The following is a 23,881-nucleotide window of genomic DNA, read 5'->3' as shown; positions in this document are numbered from 1 at the left end:
ACGTGTTGGAAAGATCAACTGGCTTTGAAAATGGAAGGAGGCTGGTTTTGAAGATGGGAGGGGGCCATCAGCCAAGGAATTGTGATCAGCCTCTAAAAGCTGCACAAGTCAAGAAAACAAAATCTCCCCTACAGCCTCCAGAAAAGAATGCAGTTCTGTGAACACATTAATTTTAGCCCAGTGACATCCATTTCATACTTCTGACCTCCAGAACAATAAGATGATAAATTTGTGTTGTTTTAAGCCAATAAGTTTTTGGTAATTGAAGCAACAATACAAAAGTTACATGATCTTCTAGTAGAATCACATGCTTTTATTTACCTGAAAGGACATAAAGCACAGATTTTACTGAAAATTCAAATGAAATATGTATCTTGTCAGGTAAGGAGAAAAATTCCAAATTAGATACCTACTGTTTTATTTTATTTATTTATTTTAGAGACAGGGGTCTTGCTATGTTGCCCAGGCTGGAGTACTATTAGTGGCTATTCATGATCACAGTGCATTAGAGCCTCAAACTCCTATCCTGAAGGGTTCCTCCCCCTCATCCTCCTCAGTAACTAGGACTACAGGCATGTGCTACCATTGCCACCCCTTGCTATTTAAATTAAAAGGCAAATCTTACCTCTATTCCCCACCCTACCATTCCCTTTCTGGTAGCTTTAATTGCTTTTCTGTGGCTTAATTGCATCACCACCCCTACAGTATACCAAAATGATATTAAAATCTACTACGGCTATTTTTTCACCACTTTTCTTTTCTATAAAGTCAACTCCTCACACATCTCCCCTACTTCTACTCTTGGTACTGATGCTATGAATTATATTCTTTATTATAGTGTTGACCTTATTTCTGTCCATCACCTTACTGAAAATATGTTTACCCTAATCAATTTCCTCTTGGCCTAATTCACTTGTCTCTGACAATTCTGTTATTTGTTTGTTGTTTGGAAGTTTGTTTTGTTTTTACTGTCTTTGACCACTCCACAAAGCCTGAGTTTGTCTCTTACTATTCTTTCTAAAGAATGCTTCAGATTACCTGCCTCTACTCTTGAGTTTTCCTCATATCATTCTGCTCGGTTCTTCTCTGTCTCCTTTGCTAGTTTCACATTTTCCACCTACATGGATGTTTACCAACTGTAAGCATTTTCCCCAGACTCAATGTAACTTCAAAATTTATTATACTACTAATAATTTTCAAACTTTTACAGTTTACAGATTTATAGACAGGTTTTTAGTCAATTTATAGGAACAAATTAAACTGAACATTAGCCAATCCAATTAGTTTTCTTCAGAGTGTAACTAATTTTATTGTGTTCATTTTGGTAAAGTAAAAATAAAAGAAAGGTAAAAGAAGTATAACAATTTTCTCTCAATTCCAATCTTTACTCTCTAAATTCAGGTATTAAATCTGCATCTAAAACCACCAAAATGATTGGTTTTATTTATAATAAAATTTACATATCCAAATAAGATGTTGATTTTATGCTATTGTCAATTCAAAGAGATATTTATTGAATTGTAAGACACTTGCCAGGCACAGTGGCTCACGCCGGTAATCCCAGTACTTTGGGAGGCTGGAGTGGGTGGACCACCTGAGGTCAGGAGTTCGAGACCACCCTGGCCAACATGGTGAAACCCTATCTTTACTAAAAATACAAAAATTAGCCAGGCATGGTGGTGGGTGCCTGTAATCCCAGCTACTTGGGAGGCGGAGGCAGGAGAATCGCTTGAACCCAGGAGGTGGAGGTTGCAGTGAGCCAAGACCGCACCATTGCACTCCAACCTGGACAACAAGAGCGAAACTCTGTCTAAAAATAAAAGGAGATAAAAATAAATATAAAACACTTAACTGAAACTAAAACAAATACTATATTTTCAATTTCAAATTCATTATATTGATTACATAGCATCATTACATACCATTATATTCAAAATAATTCTATACACCATCAATATTAACTGGTAAGTTTGGTCTTCCAATAAAACTAAAATCATATTCTTCTTTCTAATATGTTAGATAAGTCAAGAATACATCATAGGTGATTTTGCTGATAAATCAATCCCAGAAAGCATTATTTCATTCTTATCATAGTCAGTTGGCTGAGAACAGTTTATGTCCTATTTTTAAAGGTATATAATAAATAAAATATCTTTTCAACAATAAACATGCCAAAATACCTTCTTGCTGCATTCCTTCAGTGACTATGAATGCTTCATTTAATCAAGCCTCTCCCTAGGTATCATAGTGAACTTATTATATACTTTTTAGAGGGCTTATATTCTATTCTTTATAACTACCTTCTCTAAATCCTTTAAATGTTATTTCTATTTTTGGTTGTATAAAACTTAATACTAGTCCTTATAAAGACATTTTAGTATTACCTAGAAAATTAGGAACAATTATTCAGAATACTTAATCTATATTTTTATATAAAAACACTAGTATATTGTGCACATTAAAAGATTAGCCTTTCAAATACTAAAAAGAAGTAAGAAAAGCTATCCTCCTTTTAAAACTCAAAAAGAAAATAACTGACACTATAAACAAAAGCTTTTTTATAAAGACCATCATTTTGATACTTAAGTAGGAACAAAAAGTTCCATTTTTCTCTTATGAGAGAAACAAACTCAATTTGAAAGTTTAAAGCAGGGCTTCTACTTGAGACCTTTAATGGATATAATCAAAGTTGTTGCTATTGAACCAATATGTAAATGGCTTTACAGAACTATAATATAGGAAATCAGTACAATCACCCTATTATTAAAAGTAAATATGAAACCTAATCCTAAGATTTTTCACAGGCACATCTTCAAGTGAGGGCAGAGAAATATCTACAGAAATGCGCTAAATTTTAAGAAATAGAAATTTGGTTTACTCACTGATAATAACCCTACAGATAAACATACTTGGAAATTATGTTAAGATTTTTAATTAGCTCTGTATGAGAAATACATAAAGTATGACAGCACTATTTGTTTTTAAGAACATAAGAACCACCATACTATATGAGATCAACAACCCAATTTGCTGATAAATACTAGCACTAAAGGACTTTTTGTGAGAAAACGTGATTGCCCTCTAGGTAACTTTAAAATTTTGCAAACATACTTTCTACACATCCATAATCCTTGACTCAAGACTGCCCCTACACCCTTATGCCCTCAGGATAAGCAAAGCAGACAGCCTGGAGTACTGAATCATCTGGTTTTGGTTTCTGGTTCTTAAAAGAAAAAAAAATCTTTAATTCTTCCTGGTTATTATGCTTCTTAGCATCTCAGTCTTAATGGTAGCTTAATTCTTCCTTGTTTGCCTCCATTACCATTCTTAAAGATGCCTCTACTGTGCTTTTTGGTGACAGGAGCATGAAGTCATTGTCAGAAGCTAAATCCATAATCAGTTATCCAACTGTACTACCTTTTATTTTACCAGTTTTTAAGTATAGAAATGAAACAAATCCACATATCTCAGGGAATCTTCTGTTATTCTTTTTATGGATGAAAACTTTATAACTGTGGAATTGTGATCATGATCTTGTCCCAATCTCAGCTGCAAAACTGCTTAAGTAAAATGGAGTGAAATTAGTGGAATGTGGAGACAATGAAAATCTTGAGGAAGAGATAGTATTCAAGAATATGTGGGCATTTAATCTCCTTTCATCCTGCTAGGGCCCTGGAAAGCCCAATGCTCTACAGTTCATGCCTGTACCTCTGATCCATACCTATTTACCTGGTATGATCTGATATTATGTCAGATATGAGGATCATTATTATAAATCCATTTCCCTGTAGAAGTTATACTAGTTAAACTACATGTTGTTTCTAACATTATGACCATTTATAAAAACAGTTTATGAATGATTATAAATAGTGAGTTGGCTAATTTAAGAGTTTATTCAGAAATTTAGGGATTATGTTATCTGGTTCTGGTAATATATTTATTTTACTCTTATTTTTTTGGTAATATACTTATTTTTATCTTTTGTTAATTAGGTCTAGAACACCCTGTGCGTTTGTCACTGTCAATCTAAAACTTCTGAGCTGTTCCCCCAAAGAGATCATTTGGAAATAAGAATGTTCCTAATATCTTCTTCAATAAAAACTGAAATAAATTTAATTGAATCCTCCTACAATCTTCTTTTCCACATCTCTTTGAAAAGCATATACCATGTTCCTAAAGTGGTATCAACTCTTTCACTAGATGCTCTCTACCTCTTTATATAAAAGTTATTTCATAAAAGCAACTCCAAGAAGCTGTTCAAAATAATATCTAGTTTGCTTTTAACACACCACTCTATATAGCTTCCTTCCTTTAATTTACTCATTTATTTGCTCAACAAATATTTGACTGCCTTCAATGGGCCAGGCACCATTCTATACATAGATGATGCAGATGTGAACAAAATAAAGCCTTACTTTATACGTATCACTGTGTATATAATCTAGAAGGACTTGACACTTGGTTTGCTTCAAAAGCATGTAAGTTCTTACTCTGCATTAAATAAAGCAAAACTGAAAGTTGTAGATATGAATTTGGAAAGGTTTATGAAAGAGAAGTTCACACAGAATCAATATTCAACAGAAAAACTTAGTCATTTATCAAATGATTTGTAAATTGTATATTTAGATGTTTTCAATTAAAATAAAATGTTTAAGGCATATATAAGTAGTAATTGCTCTCTGCTTTAATATCTTTTTCAATTAATCGACCAATCATGTATATGCATCTTTACTCATTTAAAAAGTGTATCAAGTGTGCACTATAATGGTTCTCACTAACGGCTGTGCATAGAAATCTCCTGTGGGGCCATTCAAAAAAAATGCAAGTGCCTAGGACTCACTCCTAGAGAGTTTGATTCTCTAGGAATAGGGAGGTGCTGGAAATCTCTACTTTAGACACCAGAGTTGAGAATTACTGGCCATCTAGATAGTGTATACCCTAGCAATAAGAAGGAAACAAGAAAAAAAAAAAAAAACACTTATTTGCTTCTCAAAGAGTTCATAGTATAAGGGCAGTGACAGATTTTTAAGAAACTTTTTTAATCACAAGAAGATGCTAAATTCACACTATAGGTATATGCCAGATGCTACAGAAAAAACATAGAAGAGGTTTTTAAAAAGAAAAAAGAGAACCCTGGTGGGTAGTTGAGGTGGCAGTGGTCAGAGCTAGTCTCATAGAGGTGATGTTTGAATTATGAGGTAAAAGATGGCTGGGAATTATCCAGTCATATGAATGTAGAAAAGTTACTCTAGTCAGAAATGAGAGAATGAGAGAAGGCACTGAGATATGAGAAAATATGGTGTTTTTTTAGGGAATGCAGTACACTTTGGGAATCAAGCAAATGAAAATGGAAAGGTAAACAGGAATCCCTTCTGAAGGAAACTCTATACCCATCAAGGTAAGCAATTTGAAATTTATTTTATAGAGCAATAGTTTCAAATTGTATTTCACAGAATTCAAGTTCAGGAAAGGCAGTTCATATATTTCACAAATACCTGGACAATGCAAGCATTCAAATGCATACACATTCTGAACTTAGATTGCAGTAACCCAATGCATTAACTTTTTTTTTTTTTTTTTAGCTGACCTTGAACCAAAGTTTCTTCTGCCATTTCTATGGCTGTGAACTTCTTATAGATATTTTGTTTATTATGAAGGGTACAGCTTTATACTTTCACTTTTTTAAGGCTAGCGAACATCCTACTATCTTCCTATGGGTGATATTACACAACAAAAAGCAAATATAAAAAACAATTTTTTTCAATTGGCTGTATAATTTATTCTTATAATTTATAAAACAGATGTGTGCCCATAAGGTGCCACATTTATTTGTTTGAATAGATGTTATTTACTGTGGTTTCAAATAAGACTTTCATTTTAAGAGCATCATTGCTGTAGGGAAACCAATATAGAATTTTTAGCAAGGAAATTACATAATTAACATTGCATTTCAGAAATAGCCGTTATTATAACAAAATGAAGTATAATAAGGTAAAACTAGAAGTAAAGAGATCAGTTAAAAAGTGATTTCAGGAGACCAAGCAAGAAAATATGATGGAGTAAACAAGTACTGGGGATGTAGAAAAGATCATAAATTTCAGAAACACTAAGGAAATAGAATAGATGGGATGTGATGACTAATCAGATATAGTAGAGAGGAGGCTTTCAAACAGCCAAGTCTAGATTTATACTTCAGTTTTGCCCATGTTGAAAAGGTAGAAGCACCCAGAATGACAACTCCTTAGAACTCAGAAGATAATGTTTTTTGCACATTTAATCAGTGAGTCTATGAATCTAAATAAAGTCCCCATTTCAGTAGCGGTTCTAATTTTGGGATTTCCTTAGTCCATTTTTATATATTTTGTTATAGACCAGGTAACTATAATACATCCATATAACCACTTTTTAAAATTAACTATATTCCTGCCCGGCGTGGTGGCTCACGCCTGTAATCCCAGCACTTTGGGAGGCCGAGGCAGGCGGATCACGAGGTCAGGAGATCGAGACCATCCTGGCTAACATGGTGAAACCCCGTCTCTACTAAAGATACAAAAAATTAGCCGGGGGTGGTGGCGGGCGCCTGCAGTCCCAGCTACTTGGGAGGCTGAAGCAGAAGAATGGTGTGAACTTGGGAGGCGGAGCTTGCAGTGAGCCAAGATTGTGCCACTGTACTCCAGCCTGGGTGACAGAGCAAGACTCTGCCTCAAAAATAAAATAACTATATTCCTATCCAAAGATGCCACAGTATTTTACACATTTAATAACACTTCAATACTGTTAGTGGACAACTTATATAGCTATCTATCTTACAATTTATTTGAAAATCATAAGCTAATATTATTGTAACCCACTAGTTATATTCATTCTACTATGAACACGAGATTTTAGAAACTTTAACAATAATATTAATATATATTTTATCATCCTTTCCATTTATGCATTACCTTCACCTTGTTCTGTCTGATCCTCCCAATAACCCTCTGTTAGTTAAGGAGAGCAGATATACTTATTCCCATACTACAGATGCAGAAATGAAGGTTCAAGGGAGATAAATGGCTTACCCAAGATTATGTGGCTATCAACTAGCGGAACTTTAAATAAAACACAAATTTTCTGATTCCTAGGCCAATGCTCTTCCTATTATGCCATATGTTTTTAACTTCTGCCACTTCCTATGACTATCTATTACCTGAATAAATGGGAAGATAACTATGTATTCCATTCTCTCTTGCATTCACCCATTTTCCTTAAGTTTTTTATTTAAAACCTTCTCTACAAGCTTTATGACCTCAACAGCCCAATGCCATTCTGTTTCAGAAGTCTATCTTTCCTATACCAATTTTACCTCTGGTAAAATTCTCCTGTATCACTGTCATATGCATGAATTGAGAGAATTTGGAAAGTATTTTCAGAATCTGATCGTGAAAATTGCAAACACTTCGAAGATTAAAGAATCAGGGCATAATTCCCGTGCCTAACAGTTCAAATTTGAACTCCAGGACTCTTTTACATTTGTCTCATAACCACTATTAAGACCTTCCTTCATCTAACAGAATATCTGTTATTTCCTATCGAGGAAAAAAATCATTACTGTTCACAAATTTCACAAAGTAGCTTAGAATTAAATCTGTCTATCTAACTTAACTCTAAATAAACTTGCTTTTATGTAAACTAATAACTATAGTTATTAGTTTATTAATTAGTTTATTATTAAATACTAAAACTATTTAATGTTTTCATAATGACCCTGTCAGGAATATAGGCTGAGGCAGTGATTGAAATATATCTCATTATACATGTATCAATTGTTTACCACAAAAATAATTTTAATAATTTCAAAAAACTTTTCTTTTGTGAAAGTATTTTAAAAGTTGTTAATTTCTGTAATTTTGCAAGTTTTCTATTTCTTCTTATGTAGCCAAACACATTTACAAAATTATATTCATTTATATGACATAAATAACTTAGTAGCTTTTGTTGCATATAATAGGCACATTCCAAGACAACTCAAAAAGTGGCAATAAAATTATAAATCACTTTATATCATAAAATATAACAAATATAGCAATAACGATATCTCTATGCATTAACCTAATGCTTGTTTTATAAATTCTCATCTTCTCTACCTAACAGAAACTCTTTCTTTTGCATATTCACTAGAAGTTCAATATTGAAGTATAATTACATAAAATGTTTTTTCACTAAACTAGAACACCGGCTATTTTTGAGTTCTTACAACTATAACAAGTTCTTATAAGCCTGTGCATTTGTCCGTTTGTGTATTTATGAAGAGTTTAAGAATGTGGAGGTGATTTTATTCAGAATTTTAAAACAATGTCACTGGCCCCTTTAAAATAGACATATTTTTCTATTATCTATTTAATCCTAGCAACATGCTAGTAGCTTTATTCATTTCATACTGAACAGTGAAATAACAATTATTTTCTCTGACAACACACAAAAAAATGACTATTTTTTTCTTCAGTTAATATAATACAAAAATATTAAAAATTCTGTCCACTATTGGATCTTAATATTATCTTGCAAATTCTACTTTTTGTATGTGCTCATTTCCCCCTTAAACTATCATCGCTTTTTAAGTTGACGCCTAAAATATCTATTCAGCCAAACTGATTTACCCACAGAGCTTTCTGCAGCAGACTCTGATGCTGACATCTCAACAGTTTCCTGTTCCTGGTGTGTTTTTCCCTCCTTGTTTCCTCACACAGTATAATAAAGAAATAATAGGCTTTAAGCCAATTCAAAGCTTACCTTGCAAATCTGGAAATACTCTGAAGTCAAGGTTTCCTGAATTTCCTCTCTGAGAACCCCTGCAGTCCCCGCGGGAGGTACGGAACCACTTCCAGCCCCACCACCACTGTTACTGCCACTGCTGCTACCACTGCCAGGGGAGGAGGCAGTTAAGCCATCCAAAACTTTTCGGAAATTAAACTTCTTCATTTTAAACACTGTTGAGAAATTCAAAGGAAAAAAAGGGAAAGGGGTGACTTAACACATGCAATTAGACCTTAGTTTTTTCACTAGTCAAGACCTTTCTCTTTTCACTAGTCAAGTCAGTTCCCATTTTACGAGCATTGGTTATAACCGACTGGAAAAGAGTCAGGCTTCGTTTGCCAAATTTTAATTCCAAAAAGCATATCCTTTAAAAAAAAAAAAAAAGATAAATATAACACAACTCCAAAAGCAACAGTATTCCCTCCTCATACATCAGATATTCAAGGACTGTATCCCCAGCTGTAACTACGCTTTATCAGCACTGGGGTAAAAATAAAAGGCAGTGTCATCATCGTCATTAGCATTATATCATCATTATTATACAATCAAACCAGAGTTCAACAGAACAAGACTCCGTCTCTCTCTTAAGGGCGGGCTTTCCTTCTTCGAAACGTTCAGCTCAGAATATTTTATTTTCAGAAAAACGATGTTGGGGGAGCCGGTATTTACTCTGCCACCACCTTCCGGGCTCTTCCTCCATCAGCTTCAACGCTTCCTTTTTTGTCACTATGAAAGGCAGCGGGGGGGAGGGATACTTTTTCTAGTCCCCATCCCCTAGCAGCCCGGACCCCAAAACATCTGCGAGTGACCCACAGCAACAGCTGCCGGGGGGGAGGGGAGAACGGCGACACCGTCTGCTTCCACTTGTCCCTCCGCCTCCCCCTCACCTCCCCATCATCTCCCTCCCCGCGTCCTCTTTCCACCCTCTCCCCATCTCCTGCTCCCCTCCCTCCACCTCAGCCCGCAGCCGCCGCCGCCGCGCTCTCGCGCCTGTTCGCCCTCCCGCCGTCCGCTCTCTCCGCTGCACGGCGGCCGCCCTCGGGGGACGTGAGGCGGTGGCGGCGACGGCTGCGGCCCGAGTCCCGCGTCAGTTTTCTGGGCGCGCAGAGCCGCCGCTCCCGCTGTCCCTCCCTCAGGCCAAGAGCTGAGGCGCGGGGCTCTCGCCCGCGGGCGCGCGAACACACAAACACCTCACACCAAGGCATTCGCGCGCCCAGCCAGAACACACACAAACACCCTCAACACGGGCATTCGCGCGCTGGTGCGCTCGCTGTCTCTCTGTCTCTCTCTCTCTCAAACACACACATACACACACACTCACACAGACACACACAGGTGCAAGGGAGCCACAGCTGGACGGCGGCAGCGGCGGCGGCGTCCCAGAGGGATGACTATCTGACCCAGGACTTAGGCACCTTCCTCAGACGCCACTCGCCGCCTGCCAGCCCGGGAAGCTGAGGGGGCCGAGGGAGGAGGGCTCGAAGGCGTGGGTCCGGCCCGGCTCCAGCCGCTTCTCTGGTCCCTGTGGTCGCGGCGCCTGGCGCTCTCCGAGGTCCTAACCGAGCAGTCAGGCTCCAGCGCAGGCTCCGCCCTCCCGCCGTGGGAGGCAGACCCCGCCCCCGGGCCGGCCTCTAGCTTGCCCCGCCCTGCTTCTTCCCTGGCAAAGCTGGGCGGTGAAGGGGGCGGAGTGCCCGGTACGTCGAAGGGCGGGAGTAGCTTCGGCGCCAATCCTAGATTCGATAGGGTAAGTTCCGCGGTCTCCAGGGCGGAAGATAACTGTGGATAGGCCGAAGGTAAAGCCAGTGACAGCGGGAGGGGAGAATTTACAGAAGTAGGTGAGGTATTTGATTGACAGCGGTATTGGCCAGTATGCTGGGGGTCGTGCTCTGGGGGATGTAATTGGCGCTACCTGTTGAAGGACGCAAGTGTGAATCAATAGAATGCCTGCAAGCGTGCGAATTTGGGCGCCTGGAGTCTGAGGCTGCGGGGAAGGTTGCTTACCTTAGGTATGGCTCTGGACAGTATGGTGAACTGGGCGAGTGTTTTGCACCTTTTCATTTCTACGAGCCTCTTCCCGCTCTTCAGGAGCATCTGTCTGACTCCTGTAACTCTCCTGCCACCTGCACTCAACTTGTATCTGTGATTAACCCCTGCCGTTACCTAATAATGGCTTAATAGTTCGTATCTGCCAGACAGAATTGTATTTCAATGGTTTCAGAATATATAGCCTTCTAGAGCCTAAGGAATTGATTGCTCACCTTGCTCTCTAGTAAGTAGAATTACTCCTTCCCCATCATCCTCACATATGCAAAGATATCTATTTAATTTCTTTAAAGAAATATTTTTCACTCTGTAAACCGTATCAAAAATATATTTAAGCTATCTTTGTGAGTCACAATAATCATTTTGAAAGATGCATTATTCAGTGCAGAAAAAAAAAAAAAACTGTATCAGGATAGACTTGGCTCTGAGCCCTCACCTGCTATTGAATTGGGGAAAATTTGGACCCCGATGTCTTTGCAAAATGAAGGGCAGTTCAGCGGGCCACAGCTAAGTGAGACTTCAATTTGGGCATCACAACAGAACTCATTAGTGATCATTTCAAGGAAGAGAGTGGGAAAGAGGAAGCAGGAGACTTGAAGGATGATGACTTGTCCAAGGACATAGGAAGGAAATGGTAAAGATGAAATAGAGCTCAGTTTTGCAGATCCTCAGCTCATTATTGAATCTTTCTGTCCTGAATAACTATTTCACTCCTTTTGGGACTCCCTACACTGCTGGTAGTCTCTCATTGCCACAGCTAGACAGTAACCTTCTTGAAGGCAAGCATGGAATTGTATATTTCTCCTAGATTATTTAGCACCAGGCACAATATTTCACTTAAAATAGGCATTTAAAGGGTTTTGAAGAGTTGTTTTATTAATATTTTTATCAGTTAAAGATATATGAGTTGGTACCCAATTGCACAATGTTTGAAAGGGGTAAAAATAATGGTGGAAACAAGTGCTATGTCTGACACAAACTAGATCTTGGTAGGGTTCCAAATTCTATATTGGGTCCCTAACAACAGGTTTCTTTTTACTCTTTTCCACCATTTTTTCTTCTCTTCTTCCTGGCCCATTGCTCACCTCAAAGTATGGATGCCAGTTAAGGCTAAAGAGTTTGCTTTCCTTGTTTTATGTCTGGCTTTTCTTTTTAAAAACAGAGGCAAGGAAGGTTATAATAAAGTGGCTGAGTTTTCATTTTTCTAATAAATGAAAACAAGCCTATAGCAAGTAATGGTTTGATATTTTGATGGGAGTGAAGAAGAAGAAGAGCCCCAGTTCAGCAAAGTGAGATGTAATGTTTGCAAACAAAACCTCTTAAACTGATCATCACTAGCACCTTATTATCGCAAACTAAATGATGGTTTTTATTCTAAAAATTGGGGAACAGCTGAGGGAAAAAGTACACAAAAGATTGACAGAGATCCTTCTTGAGGACCCTGGAGAGAATTCAATAGACTGCCTGAGTTAAAAAAGAGGTGACAAAGTAGACGTCTCTTCAAATAGGTATAGGAAGTGGGAGAAAAGCCAAGTCAAAACGTATTAACTTTTCCAAATAAATATTGGAAGCCTAAAAAAATATGATCATTAGGATGCTTAGACTGTGGACTATTTGGTACTATTTCAAATATCTGTGTTCCTCCACAGTGAATAGCATAATGCCATCTACATAATAAGTGCCCAGTTAACATTAATTTAAATGAATGGCAGCAAGTAAAAATCATAACATAATTGCAGTCTCAGAGAGCCTGTGGACGGAAGATATTGTGATGCCAATTCACAAACTGTGAGCAAAGGATAGAATTAAGCAAGAGGCAGAGTACATTGTGTAAAGAGACAGCAGAAACAATGGCCTAAAAATCTTACTAGGTGAGAGAAGCATAATGAAATACCTATGCAAGTAGATTTCATCCTCAATTAATTAAAAAGCAATAAGAAGTTATTTTATAAACCATCTGTTAACAGCAATGAGACCAGACCACAGCATATATTTTATAAATAATGTGAGAAACTTTAGATTTGGATCAGGTAATGATAGTTGCAAACTGGAAGAATACTTTGTGGAGAGGAATGACTGAGGTACAGCTTCTGAATAAGGCTTGACTTCTTCCTAAAATGACAAGTATGAAGAACTGCAAGAAGAAAAATACTTTCAGCTTGATCCATGGAGCAAAATCATCAAAGCATTTAAATAAATCTAGTACATCGGAAGGATTTTTAGGATGTATGTTGAAAATACGTCACAACTCACTTTAAGTGTTTGTGATTTTGGACTCAAGCCAACAATGAAGCTAAGAGAGGCTGCCTTTCCACACCTGCAAAATAATTAAATAATTGTAGAAAGTACCTACATGTGTGGCGTTTCACACGGAGAAGAAAATTTAACTGGCTAGGGTTAGAGAAAACTAAACCAAATTGACAAAACCATATGTGAATAATCCATTGTATATAGAGATAATAATAAATCTACCAGTTACTTAGCACTATGTTAAACATTGTGCTATGAACTTTACATACAACTCTTTAAACTTGATCCTTATTATAACTCTATAAGATAGATATTGTCCCCATTTTATGAATGAGGAAACCTGGGGCTCAGAAATATTTTAAAAATTCACCCAAGGTCACTTTGGTGGACAATCCAGTCTTCGAATTCAAAGCTGTCTAACTTCTAAGATCATGCTCTTAATCGGTGCCTTATTATTTAATACTGCTTAGAAGACTAACTAGAAACTAGAATAGAAAAAAGGTGGCGGGTCAATTCTCCACCTAAAATAGTGGATATATGTGTATTAGTCTTCCAGGACTGCCATAACAAAATACCATAGACTGGATAGCTTAAACAACAGGAACTTAACACAGTTTGGGAAGGTAGAAATCCAACATCAAGGCATCGGCACATTTAGTTTCTTCTGAGGCTTCTCTCGGTGGCTTCAGACAGCCACCTTCTCTCTGTGGCCTGACATGGTCTTTTCTCTGTGGGCTTACATCCCTCGTGTGATTTCTCCACGTGCCTAAATCTCCTCTTCTTAAAGGCTACCAGTCAGGTTGTGTTAGAGTCCACCTTCATGGCCTCATTGTAGCTTAATCACCGCTTTAAATATCCTATCTCCGGCCAGGCGCAGTGGCTCATGCCTGTAATCCCAGCACTTTGGGAGGCCAAGGCGGGCGGATCACGAAGTCAGGAACTCGAGACCAGCCTGGCCAACATGGTGGCCTGTCTCTACTGCAATACAAAATTTAACCGGGCATGGTGGCAGGCACCTGTAATCCCAGCTATTTGGGAGGCTGAGACAGGTGAATTGCTTGAACCCAGGAGGCGGAGTTTGCGGTGAGCCAAGATGGCGCCGCTGCACTCTAACCTGGGCGACAGAGTAAGACTCCATCTCAAAAAAAAAAAAAAAAAATTACGTTTATTTTCTTATTTAATCCTCACAACAATAATGTATGGTAGCTATAGATAACTCCATTTTACAGGTAAAAAAAACTGAAGCAAAGCAAGGTTAAGTAATAAGCCCAATATCATACATCTGGTAGGTTTTGAAACAAGAATTTGGACTAATATCAATCTTATTACAAAGTTCTTTCCTTATACTAGTAGTTTTCTGTTGAGGACCCAAAGAAATCCCTTTATAAAGGTATTTTATATTAGGAAAGTTAATTATGACAAATTCAAGTATTAGGATAAAACAAAACAGAAAAAAATGGAAAATATCTGATCAGGAGTTTGGATACTAGAACTAGAAAGACATTTGAGAGTTCATGGGCACTGAGTACTAGAAACAGAGGACTTTGGGAATGGCAAGCTAATGGGACGTTCTTATCTCACAAGAAATCTCAGCATAATTTGAAATACATTAAGAGAATCGCAGGGGAGTACCCCATTAAAATTGAAGAAAATCAGTTATCAATAACTAATTAGATGTAGTAAGGCAGTATTAATTTGCTGAGAAAGGCTGTAGTCTGAGTGAATATCAGAACAGCTGGAAGGAGAATTTGGGTGGAGGGAGAATTATGACATAATACTTACCATAAGGTGGGGCTGGCAATTGTTTACATTAGCAAGTGTGAACATTTCCAATGTGCATGCTATGAGCTTCTAGATCCTGGCATGAGCAACCTAATTTGTCACCCACTTCTGACCCTTCCATCAAGTTATAGCAGTGTCCTTATTATTTGCCAGTTTAAGTTAGAATTTCAGTAAGAGAACATAGCTGAGTAAACAGGTTCCACCTATATCCTTTCTGGCAAATTTTTCCAGAGCATTAGGAATTACCTTTCCTTTCTGAGTCTTTATCTAACTCTTTTTTGACCCTATTATACATCCTTCAAGAGGAGTTCTGGTTAATAATTGTCAGCTTTCTATTATATGGCAGTAAATAACAATCAGCATTAAAACTCTTATTCCTAGTCCAAGCCCACAAAAGAAAAACCACAGGGTTAATTAGATAATGTCATAGCTGTCATGGGTTTCAGATAAATAGGCAGGGGTCATTAGGATAGAACCAAGACACAAAATACGACTGGGCACAAAATCAGTAACAGAATAGCAAATAGTTTTGCCCTGCTAGGGGCAAAACTCAAATATATGCTGTTAAACATGTACTTAAAATCAGCTCTTTGTGCATACTCTAAAATAATTTTCACATATTCATCCGTCACATTGTGATGTGGTAAGAAAAAAGATTTAGTGTTGGGACGGGCCTAAGTTTACTAACTGTGGCACTAACAAGCACTTTTAGCCTCTAAGCCTCAATTTACCCTTTTATATGGGAATAAATATAGGGTAGTATAAGAAACAAGTGAAATTCTATATATAAAAGTGACTTGTAGAATGCAAACTACAAATAAATAATATTGTCATCATTTTCATTATTTTGTACTTTAGTAAAGTTGTTTATAGGAATTGGCTTTAGATTTGAATTTATGTTCCCATTACTATTAATATGAAATTCCTTTGCATCTGTGGATTGACTATAGCTGAAATTGAGGAAGAGAAAGAGGATTTGGACTAGGTGACTATTAAGGTTCTTTCCAATCAAAAATTCTGTCTTCATATGATTTGTTTAGTCAAGATTCACTGCAATCTCTTCCTAAACACTACACAGACTTATTGAAAAGGTAATTAAAATGGTATCCATGTAGGTACTGGCCAACAGAGATGAACTGTAGCCCACAGTAGACAAAAAACACGAGAATTCTCAAAAGTCTTCTTCTACCAATTAGAGATTCCTGGCGATCACATTTTTATTAATATATTTCTATTTATATATGTGTACATTTATATCTGATTATAAAAGTAAGGTGCATGTATTAGAGAACTTTAGAAAATCTAGACATCTATTTCTAGTCCTTTTTAGGACATTTTTAAATAAATTGGAAGTGTCTAGTACATACTATTTTGATTTTTAGGTTTTTTTAACTAAACATTTTGTTGTAAGCATTCCCCATTTCATTAAATATTCTTCTTCAGACACATCATTTTTGAATGCCAATATTATATTTAATCATGCAAATATTCCACAATTTATTTAATCATTTCCATATTCTTGAATATTTTATTTCTATCTTTATACTATTATAAATAATAATGAGAATACCTTCATACTAAATCTTTGGTAAAGTTTCAGTATTTTAGGGGATATTATTATGTCAAAATAATATGTCTTCATATGTAATTCTAAGTTTTATTATTAAAAGGTTGTGCAAATTTATACCCTCATTAAGAGGTTAGGTCTCTGTGGAGAGCTCATGTTACAAGGGACTTTTGTAAAGTGAAATCCCATACCATCTACATTGATTTTTTCATTTAGATGTTGACAAAATTCAGAGAGATTTTAAAATGATAAGAATTGCTAAGCATAATCAACTAAACAGAACAGAAAAACATGACAATGTAAAACATGTGATTGTGATTTCAGTTTGGAGGGAGGAACTATAAAAGTTTTCATAGAACTTTAGGGCTAGAGAGAAATTTAGTAATCTCTAAGTTTTACTTCTAAATTTAAAAAATGATGACACAAACTTTCATCCAGTTTTATCAAATAAAAATTATAGTTTTGTGTGTTATTGTTATGTGAGGGGGGAAATGAGAAAATAAGAACAAGGAGAGCTGAAAGGGAAAAGAAAGAAATATAGATACATCTACAGAAGGAGAATTTCATCTTAAAATAATACTAGAGACCTTTAAAAACCAGTTTTGGTTTTTGCAGTAGTAGACAAAATGAACAGAAATATGAACCCTTGGAATTTTTATTCACACTGAAGTTGTGAGCAAGATTCAGGCCATAGACCATACATTCTTTGATCCTGATCTAGATGAAAAAAACTACAAAGGGATGTAAGCTTTTCTTGGGTTTGGAATATGGAGACAAGAGGAAACAATTCTTTTTAGACCCAGCCTCTCTTGTTTCCTGAAACTTTAATTCATCATGACTCATGAAGATTGCACCAGTTTAAGTAGGGATATGTATTTATTTTCATAATGGCAATAACAAATTTAATAATGCCATTACTGAATTAATTTTTCATAATGGCTGACAAAGGGTTATAATGTTATTATTTTGTAAATGGCCATATTAATTATTAGCTCTGCTAAAATTAGCACACTGGAGTTTCAGACAGTAAGCTAGGATACAAGCATGACTTTGCTTTACCATAAGCAGAAGTTCAAAAACATAGTTATGAGGGAAAGAAAAGGATGAGTGACTTCATGCCTGTCTTATTGCAGACTCTAAAACAAGAAAACACTTTAAATGGGTCCTCTCTGGCTATGAAGGATAAGCTTTCTGTTCTAATCAGCTCCTTGGCTAGCTCGGGCTGACAAAACATTATTTTCTCTTAACCTTTGCCAAGCTGAGGAACTTTACAAGCATTTTTTCAGTAACAGCCAGAGTGATTTATGGGTTTTTCTCCCTCTAGCTCTCTGCAGTTAGAAAAACAAATTTTATTTCTCAGTCTCATTCCTTCCTCCCCATTATTCCCAGTTCTCTACTGTCTTCAGCCATAATCCTTCTTTGTTTAATGCAAATATTACTTTATTTTGCATAATTTTTAAGTATGTCTGTGTTTAATGTTCTTGAATTATGGAGACCACATACCTTGAATTTTCTGGAACAGTTCCTATTTAAACATTGTGTACCTCTAAATATACTAAGACTTTAAATTAAAAAAAACTGTATTATTGTTTTCCTAAACCATCAAAAAACATCCAGTTTCTCAACAAATACCACTGTTTTCCATAAGGCTGTTTTTAAATTTGAGTGGCAAAACCTAGAGGGGAGAGGGATACATGATAGTTTGTTTTTAAGAGTAAAAACTGTGGTTTCAGACAGATTTGAGGCTGCCACATTTTTGGTGTGTGATGTTAGGCAAGTTACTTCTCTGTGCTTCAATTTTCTTATCTACCAAAGGAATATCAAATTACCAACCTCATGAGATTTTTGTAAAGATTAAGTGAGAGAATTCATGCTAGCACTCAACACTGCCTGGCACATAGGACAACTTCCGTAAATGTTTGCTACTATTATTTTTCAGCACCAAAAGTCTCATGTTAATATTAGTGATTATAAAAGAATTGAAAGAAAAAAATTTAGTTTTACTATGCAAAGTAAAAGAACTTAACATGAAAATTATAAAATACTGTTTGTTATGATTTGGACCTTGGGTAGTATGTAGCTGGATATTTGTAGGTTCATAATTACCTAGTCATCTAGAAAGGAAAACTCATTTAGAAAGGAAATCTAAGACACTCTAAGCTGGCTAGATTCCATTGGGGAGACACAGAGTGGTAAATCTTGGAAAGTAGGTAATTAACTCAGTCATATTATCTGTTAAAGGAACACTGTGGCCTTAAGTTGTGTCTTTACAAGAACTTGCTAGCAAAATGAGACAAACGTATCTGTAGATCAATGATGGTTGAATATTTTTAAAGATTTTCAACATAGAAACATTATTCTTCCATAAATGGAAGGAAAATATATAAATATATAAATAGTCTCTGTCTATTTAAACTCCAGAATTGAGGAAAGTTTTTGTTTGCTTTTTTGTTCTTTATTGTTTGTTTCTTCATTAACAATTTTTGGAGATTTAAATAACATTGGCATTGTAAAATCTTTCCTAGTAATCTGCATGGAGTACTCAGAGACTTGCCAAGAAATTCGGGGGGGGGGGAAATGGAAAGAATAAACAATTATTAAGCAAACTGAGTTCTTCAAACAAGTATGAGAAGAATAACGTGCCATCATTTCAACAGCAGATGATGAAAGTGAAATTGCAAATATTGTATTAACTAACATTTGTCTTGGCTGAATTTTTAATTTCTCTTTATGTAATTGTATACTTTTTAAACAGTATTTATTATATATATAATTAAATATGATTTAAATTTTATACCACAATAAGATGTTATGTAAATTAGTTTACAAATAAGAAAAAATAAGCTTTTTGTAAGAATATGTGCCCTAATTTATAAATATAAAAATACAGTTACCATATTTATAATTCGTCAACTCTTAGAGAGATTTCCACAGTCCAAGAAAGGAAGAAAGTTGGAAGAATTAAAGTTAGTAGCTACAAAAACATGTGTTTCATGGAGTGTGGGAAGCAAACAAGATGATGAGGAAGGAACCTTATTCCCTTTATGCATATCAGGCTTCCTGAAGGCCTTAGCGTTTGATAGGACAAGAATAGAAAAGAGGAAAAATACCAGAAATAGACAGAAGGGTCAGTTTTATGGTTTGTAAAATGGCTTACAAAAATCGGTTTCTGTCTCTTTTGTCTATGGTTATATCCCCAGCACATTAGATTAACAATAGTGACAGACATGTGGTAGGTATTTTGTAAATATTTACTGAATGAATGAACACTAGTATATAATATTCATGCTTCATGCTAGGATTTCAGGCCTGAGTTTGAAGATAATTAAGTCACAAGTTAGATAAAATACTTCACCTATTCAACAAATATGTATTGTGTGCCAATTTTGCAGTAGGTACAATTCTAGATGTTATGGGGACAAAAATCATAAAGAAAAAAGAAATGAAAAACAGAGTAATACTAACTTGAAGAACTAATAACAATTGAGTATAGGGGGATGACAGACATATAAACAACTAATAATGAACCACTGTAGTAAGATTATTGATGTGAATTGTAAAAACAGAGTCTTGTGATTGTATTGAAGGAATAACCAATTATTCCTCAGTAAAGAAGAGGTGAATGCATTGAGATGGACTTTTAGCTCTTTTGGAATCTTATTCTATATTTAGCTTCATTAATGTGACTCTATGCTGATTTTCTTCTGACTTCTTTGAGGACCCTTTCATCTTCTTCACTGGGTCATCTTCCTTTTCCCAACCCCTTAGGATCCTTAAATCCTAAGGATTTAGGAGCAAATGATATATGAGCAAGAATTGGCAATTAATTCAAATTGCCATTTCAAGAAGTTTGGTAGTAAAGAAAAAAGGGAGAAAATAAAGAGTCAAAAAGAGAGGACTGGAGGGGATATGAGTGAATTGGAGAGATGTTATAATATTTTGAGGCAGAGTGGTAGAACTAGAAAACAAACTACTAAAGATCCAAATGTAAACTAAGATAACCAATGAAACAAGGTCATTACCTGCTACAACTATTTCATAATCTTTCTACTTTCCTCAGTCCTCCAGTTTCTCCTTTCCCACTGCAACTCCAGCTGATGACTTTGCCATAAATAGAGAAAATGGAAGCTACTCAATGTGAATGTCCTCATCATCCTATCATCAAATCTTGTAGACAACACTAACATCAGCACTCATTCTTGCCTTCTCTAATTACCCATCCCCACCCCACCCCTTTGACAATTGAGAGATTTCTCCTTCTGTCCCAAACCACAAGCTCTGGATCTACCCCTCTAGGTTTCTCAGGAACCTTGCCCCATTTAGTAGCTCCTTCTCTCTCCCACATCTTCAGCCATTTCCTTTTTGATCTTTCCCTCAGCATTTAAACATGGTATAAAATCATCTATCTTAAAACAAAACAAAAAACTTATCTTGACTCCCATATTTCCTTTCAGTTACCTGTATCTCTCTACTCCCCCTTTATAGACAAATAAATATTTCAAAGTTCTTTAAACTTCCTCATTTTCCCTATCTAACCCATACTAATCTGGTCCATTCTCACCACTACAATGCAAGTGTGTTTGCTAAGGTTCCCAATGTTCAAAAGGTTTAAATTCAATGTACACTTCAACTTCCTTCCTATTTGATTTATCAAAGGCACTCAATACAGTTGACTCTCTCTCCTTTTCCAATACTCACTTTCTTGGCTTCTATGGTTCACTCTCTTAGTTGTCCTAATTTTCTGGCCACTCCTTTCTGGATCCTCCCCCTCTTCACAAAAGGAATTGGACTGCCTCAAGTCTTTCTTCTAGATATTCTTTTTCACACTCTACATTCTAATTTCTACAACCTATGATCTGTCTAGTCCCATGGCTTTAAATACCATCTATATGCTAGTCACCTACAAATTGATAACTGGAGCCCAGATCTTTTTTCTGAACTCCAGAACCACAGTCACCTTTCTACTGGATAGCTCCATTGGAATGTCTTCTAGAAATCTCAAAAAAACATGTCCAAACTAAACTACTCCTGTTCCCCATTTCAGTGAGTGGTACTTCAGTCAGCTAGATTTCTCATACCAGAAACCCAGAAATTATTCTTGATCCTTTCGTCTCCCTCACTTGGTGACAGCCAATCTATGACTAATTCCTGTGTTCCGTCAATTCTACATCCTATACCTCTTTTCAGATATTGTTGGGCTTTGGAGAAAAAGAGCACATTTTCTCTCTGCATCTCATAGATTAGGCCACTTAAAAAAGGGAATATTTGTAGACTGGAACTTTGAAAGGAGATTGATACATTATATAATATTTAGAATTAAATGATGATCTTGGAAATGTTATCTTCCTACCCTACTAACAGCCCCTACCTCCCACTTTATTCCTGCCTTCTCCCATTTAATCACACTCTCCTACTTGTATCAAACATCATGTACATCTCTCTTTGTGATATGGTTTGGCTGTGTCCCCACCCAAATCTTATCTTGAATTAAGTCCCACAGTTTTCACATGTTGTGGGAGGGACCCAGTGGGAGGTGATTGAATTATCGGGACAGGTCTTTCCTGCACTGTTCTCATGATAGTGAATGAGTCTCATGAGATCTGATAGTTTTAAAAATGGGAGTTTCCCTGCACAAGCTCTTTCTTTGCCTGCTGCCATCCATGTAAGATGTGACTTGCTCCTCCTTGCTTTCTGCCATGATTGTGAGGCCTCCTCAGGCACGTGGAACTGTAAGTCCAATAAACCTGTTTCTTTTGTAAATTGCCCAGTCTCAGATATGTCTTTATCAGCAGTGTGAAAACAGACTAATACACTTTGTTTATCAATATAACAATTAAGAATCCCTAGAGACTTCTCACCTTCTCTATGTGCAAAATTATGATAGTTTACCCTGATTCTTTAAGCTATGGTTAAATTTTAGGGAAAAGAAATCCATGAGAAAAAGTCCTACACAGTTATGGAAGCATTAGATATTCTTTCATCCTGCAATAGGAATGACGAACAAAAGATTTTCTTTCTTTTGCCACATCAGATAGCATGCTTTATTGAGTGGGAAGAATTAGGAGATTCCTACCTAGCAGTGTTATAATAAGGCTTTATTTATGGTTATTTAAAATAATTAACAGTTTTCCTCAGGTTTTTTTTTTAGCCATTTGAGCTCATTTTTTTTTTTCATTTTTTTAAATCCTGGATTAAAATCGAAATTAGCTGCTTTAGAGTTTGCCTGATGTTTTGATTTTCAGATAAAAATAAACAGAAGCTCAGTATTCTTTTCACTTTGGCATTTAGATTTTTTTCTAATAGCATAAAAAAAGCAAGCTTGCCTCCTGGGTGTAAGAAGAGCTTCTAGCTGTAAGAGTCAATCAATTGGGAAGGGCATTTGTGGGTAGGAGTTGTGAAAAATTGCCAACTTGACCTTGAAAAAAAGAAAAATAATTGAGACTAGTGGCAATGATCATTTATTTCCCGTGTGCTGCAGTCTCTCTCACATTTTTAATTTGGTTTAAATTTCTGTCCCCTACTACCCACTCAACACACATTTATGTGCGCTATTAACATCATAATGTATATTAACGAGCCCTCACAGCTGCTTAAGAAGCTTCTTCTAGCAGGCTAATAACTTTTCTTTGACTCAATGATGCTGTGTATAATGTAGTCTAATAAAACTATGTCATGTGCATTGAAAAGCAGTCAGAATAAAAGAATAGTTTACTCACCCAAAGAGGCAGCAACTAAGAATACAGCTATACTAGCAAAATCATCTCAATTTGTATAGCTCAGTGGAATTTGTATCCTTGTATACATTTCCTTGTTTCCATATATGTGCATTGTGAAAGCTAGACACAAGATAACAGAATCTCAAGGTTGGAAAACATAAAAGGCTACCTACACCAATAAACTGTTTAATGCTTACATTATTTCAGCAACATTTGCTCAGAGTGGTCCTCCAACACATGCATGAAACACTACCCTCACCCCCATCTTCCCTCATCTATCCTCAGCAACAGAAAGAAGGACTAAAATATCTCTAGAAAAGAGGTTTTCAACCTTGGCTGCACAATGGGACACCTGTGGGAGCGTTTTAAAATCACCATGCTGAAGCTACAGCCCAGATCAACTAAATTAGAATCTGAGGGCCAGACTCAAAAATCAGAATTTTTTAACCCTCTCAAGTGATTTCAACTGCAGCCAAGATTTAGAGCCACTGCTCTAGAGGCAACACATCCTGGAAATGATAAGTCGTTTTCATAGGAAGTCAGAATCTGTTACTCTACAATTTTGACCTATTCGTCTTAAAAGAAGTTTTTTTTTTTTTTTTGAGAATTTGTAGCTGAAACTCAGGGAAATAACTTCTTCTCCTTGTCCAGTCAAAAATTAAATAATAGGTTATTGTTTATAAAGCATAGGTGAAAGACTCAGAACTATATATGACAGATATCACAT

The 23,881-nt window shown here is 36.2% G+C and overlaps 1 protein-coding gene across 1 annotated transcript in view; it reads right to left on the bottom strand.

The window, feature by feature from the left end:
- STXBP5L (syntaxin binding protein 5 like) overlaps positions 1 to 10,491 on the bottom strand; it is a 473,308-nt gene extending 462,817 nt beyond the window's left edge. Inside the window, exons 1-2 of the mRNA XM_025375463.1 lie at positions 10,212 to 10,491; positions 8,773 to 8,969 (exon numbers count right to left, since the gene is read on the bottom strand). Of these exons, the coding sequence (XP_025231248.1) occupies positions 8,773 to 8,961 (189 nt within the window). The 5' untranslated portion in view covers positions 8,962 to 8,969; positions 10,212 to 10,491. The remainder of the gene's footprint in view (positions 1 to 8,772; positions 8,970 to 10,211) is intronic.
- Between the last annotated feature and the right edge of the window lie 13,390 nt (positions 10,492 to 23,881).

Source organism: Theropithecus gelada, chromosome 2 (assembly GCF_003255815.1).
Source record: "Theropithecus gelada isolate Dixy chromosome 2, Tgel_1.0, whole genome shotgun sequence".
Lineage (NCBI taxonomy): Eukaryota > Metazoa > Chordata > Mammalia > Primates > Cercopithecidae > Theropithecus > Theropithecus gelada.
This window is presented reverse-complemented; position numbering and strand designations above follow the sequence as displayed.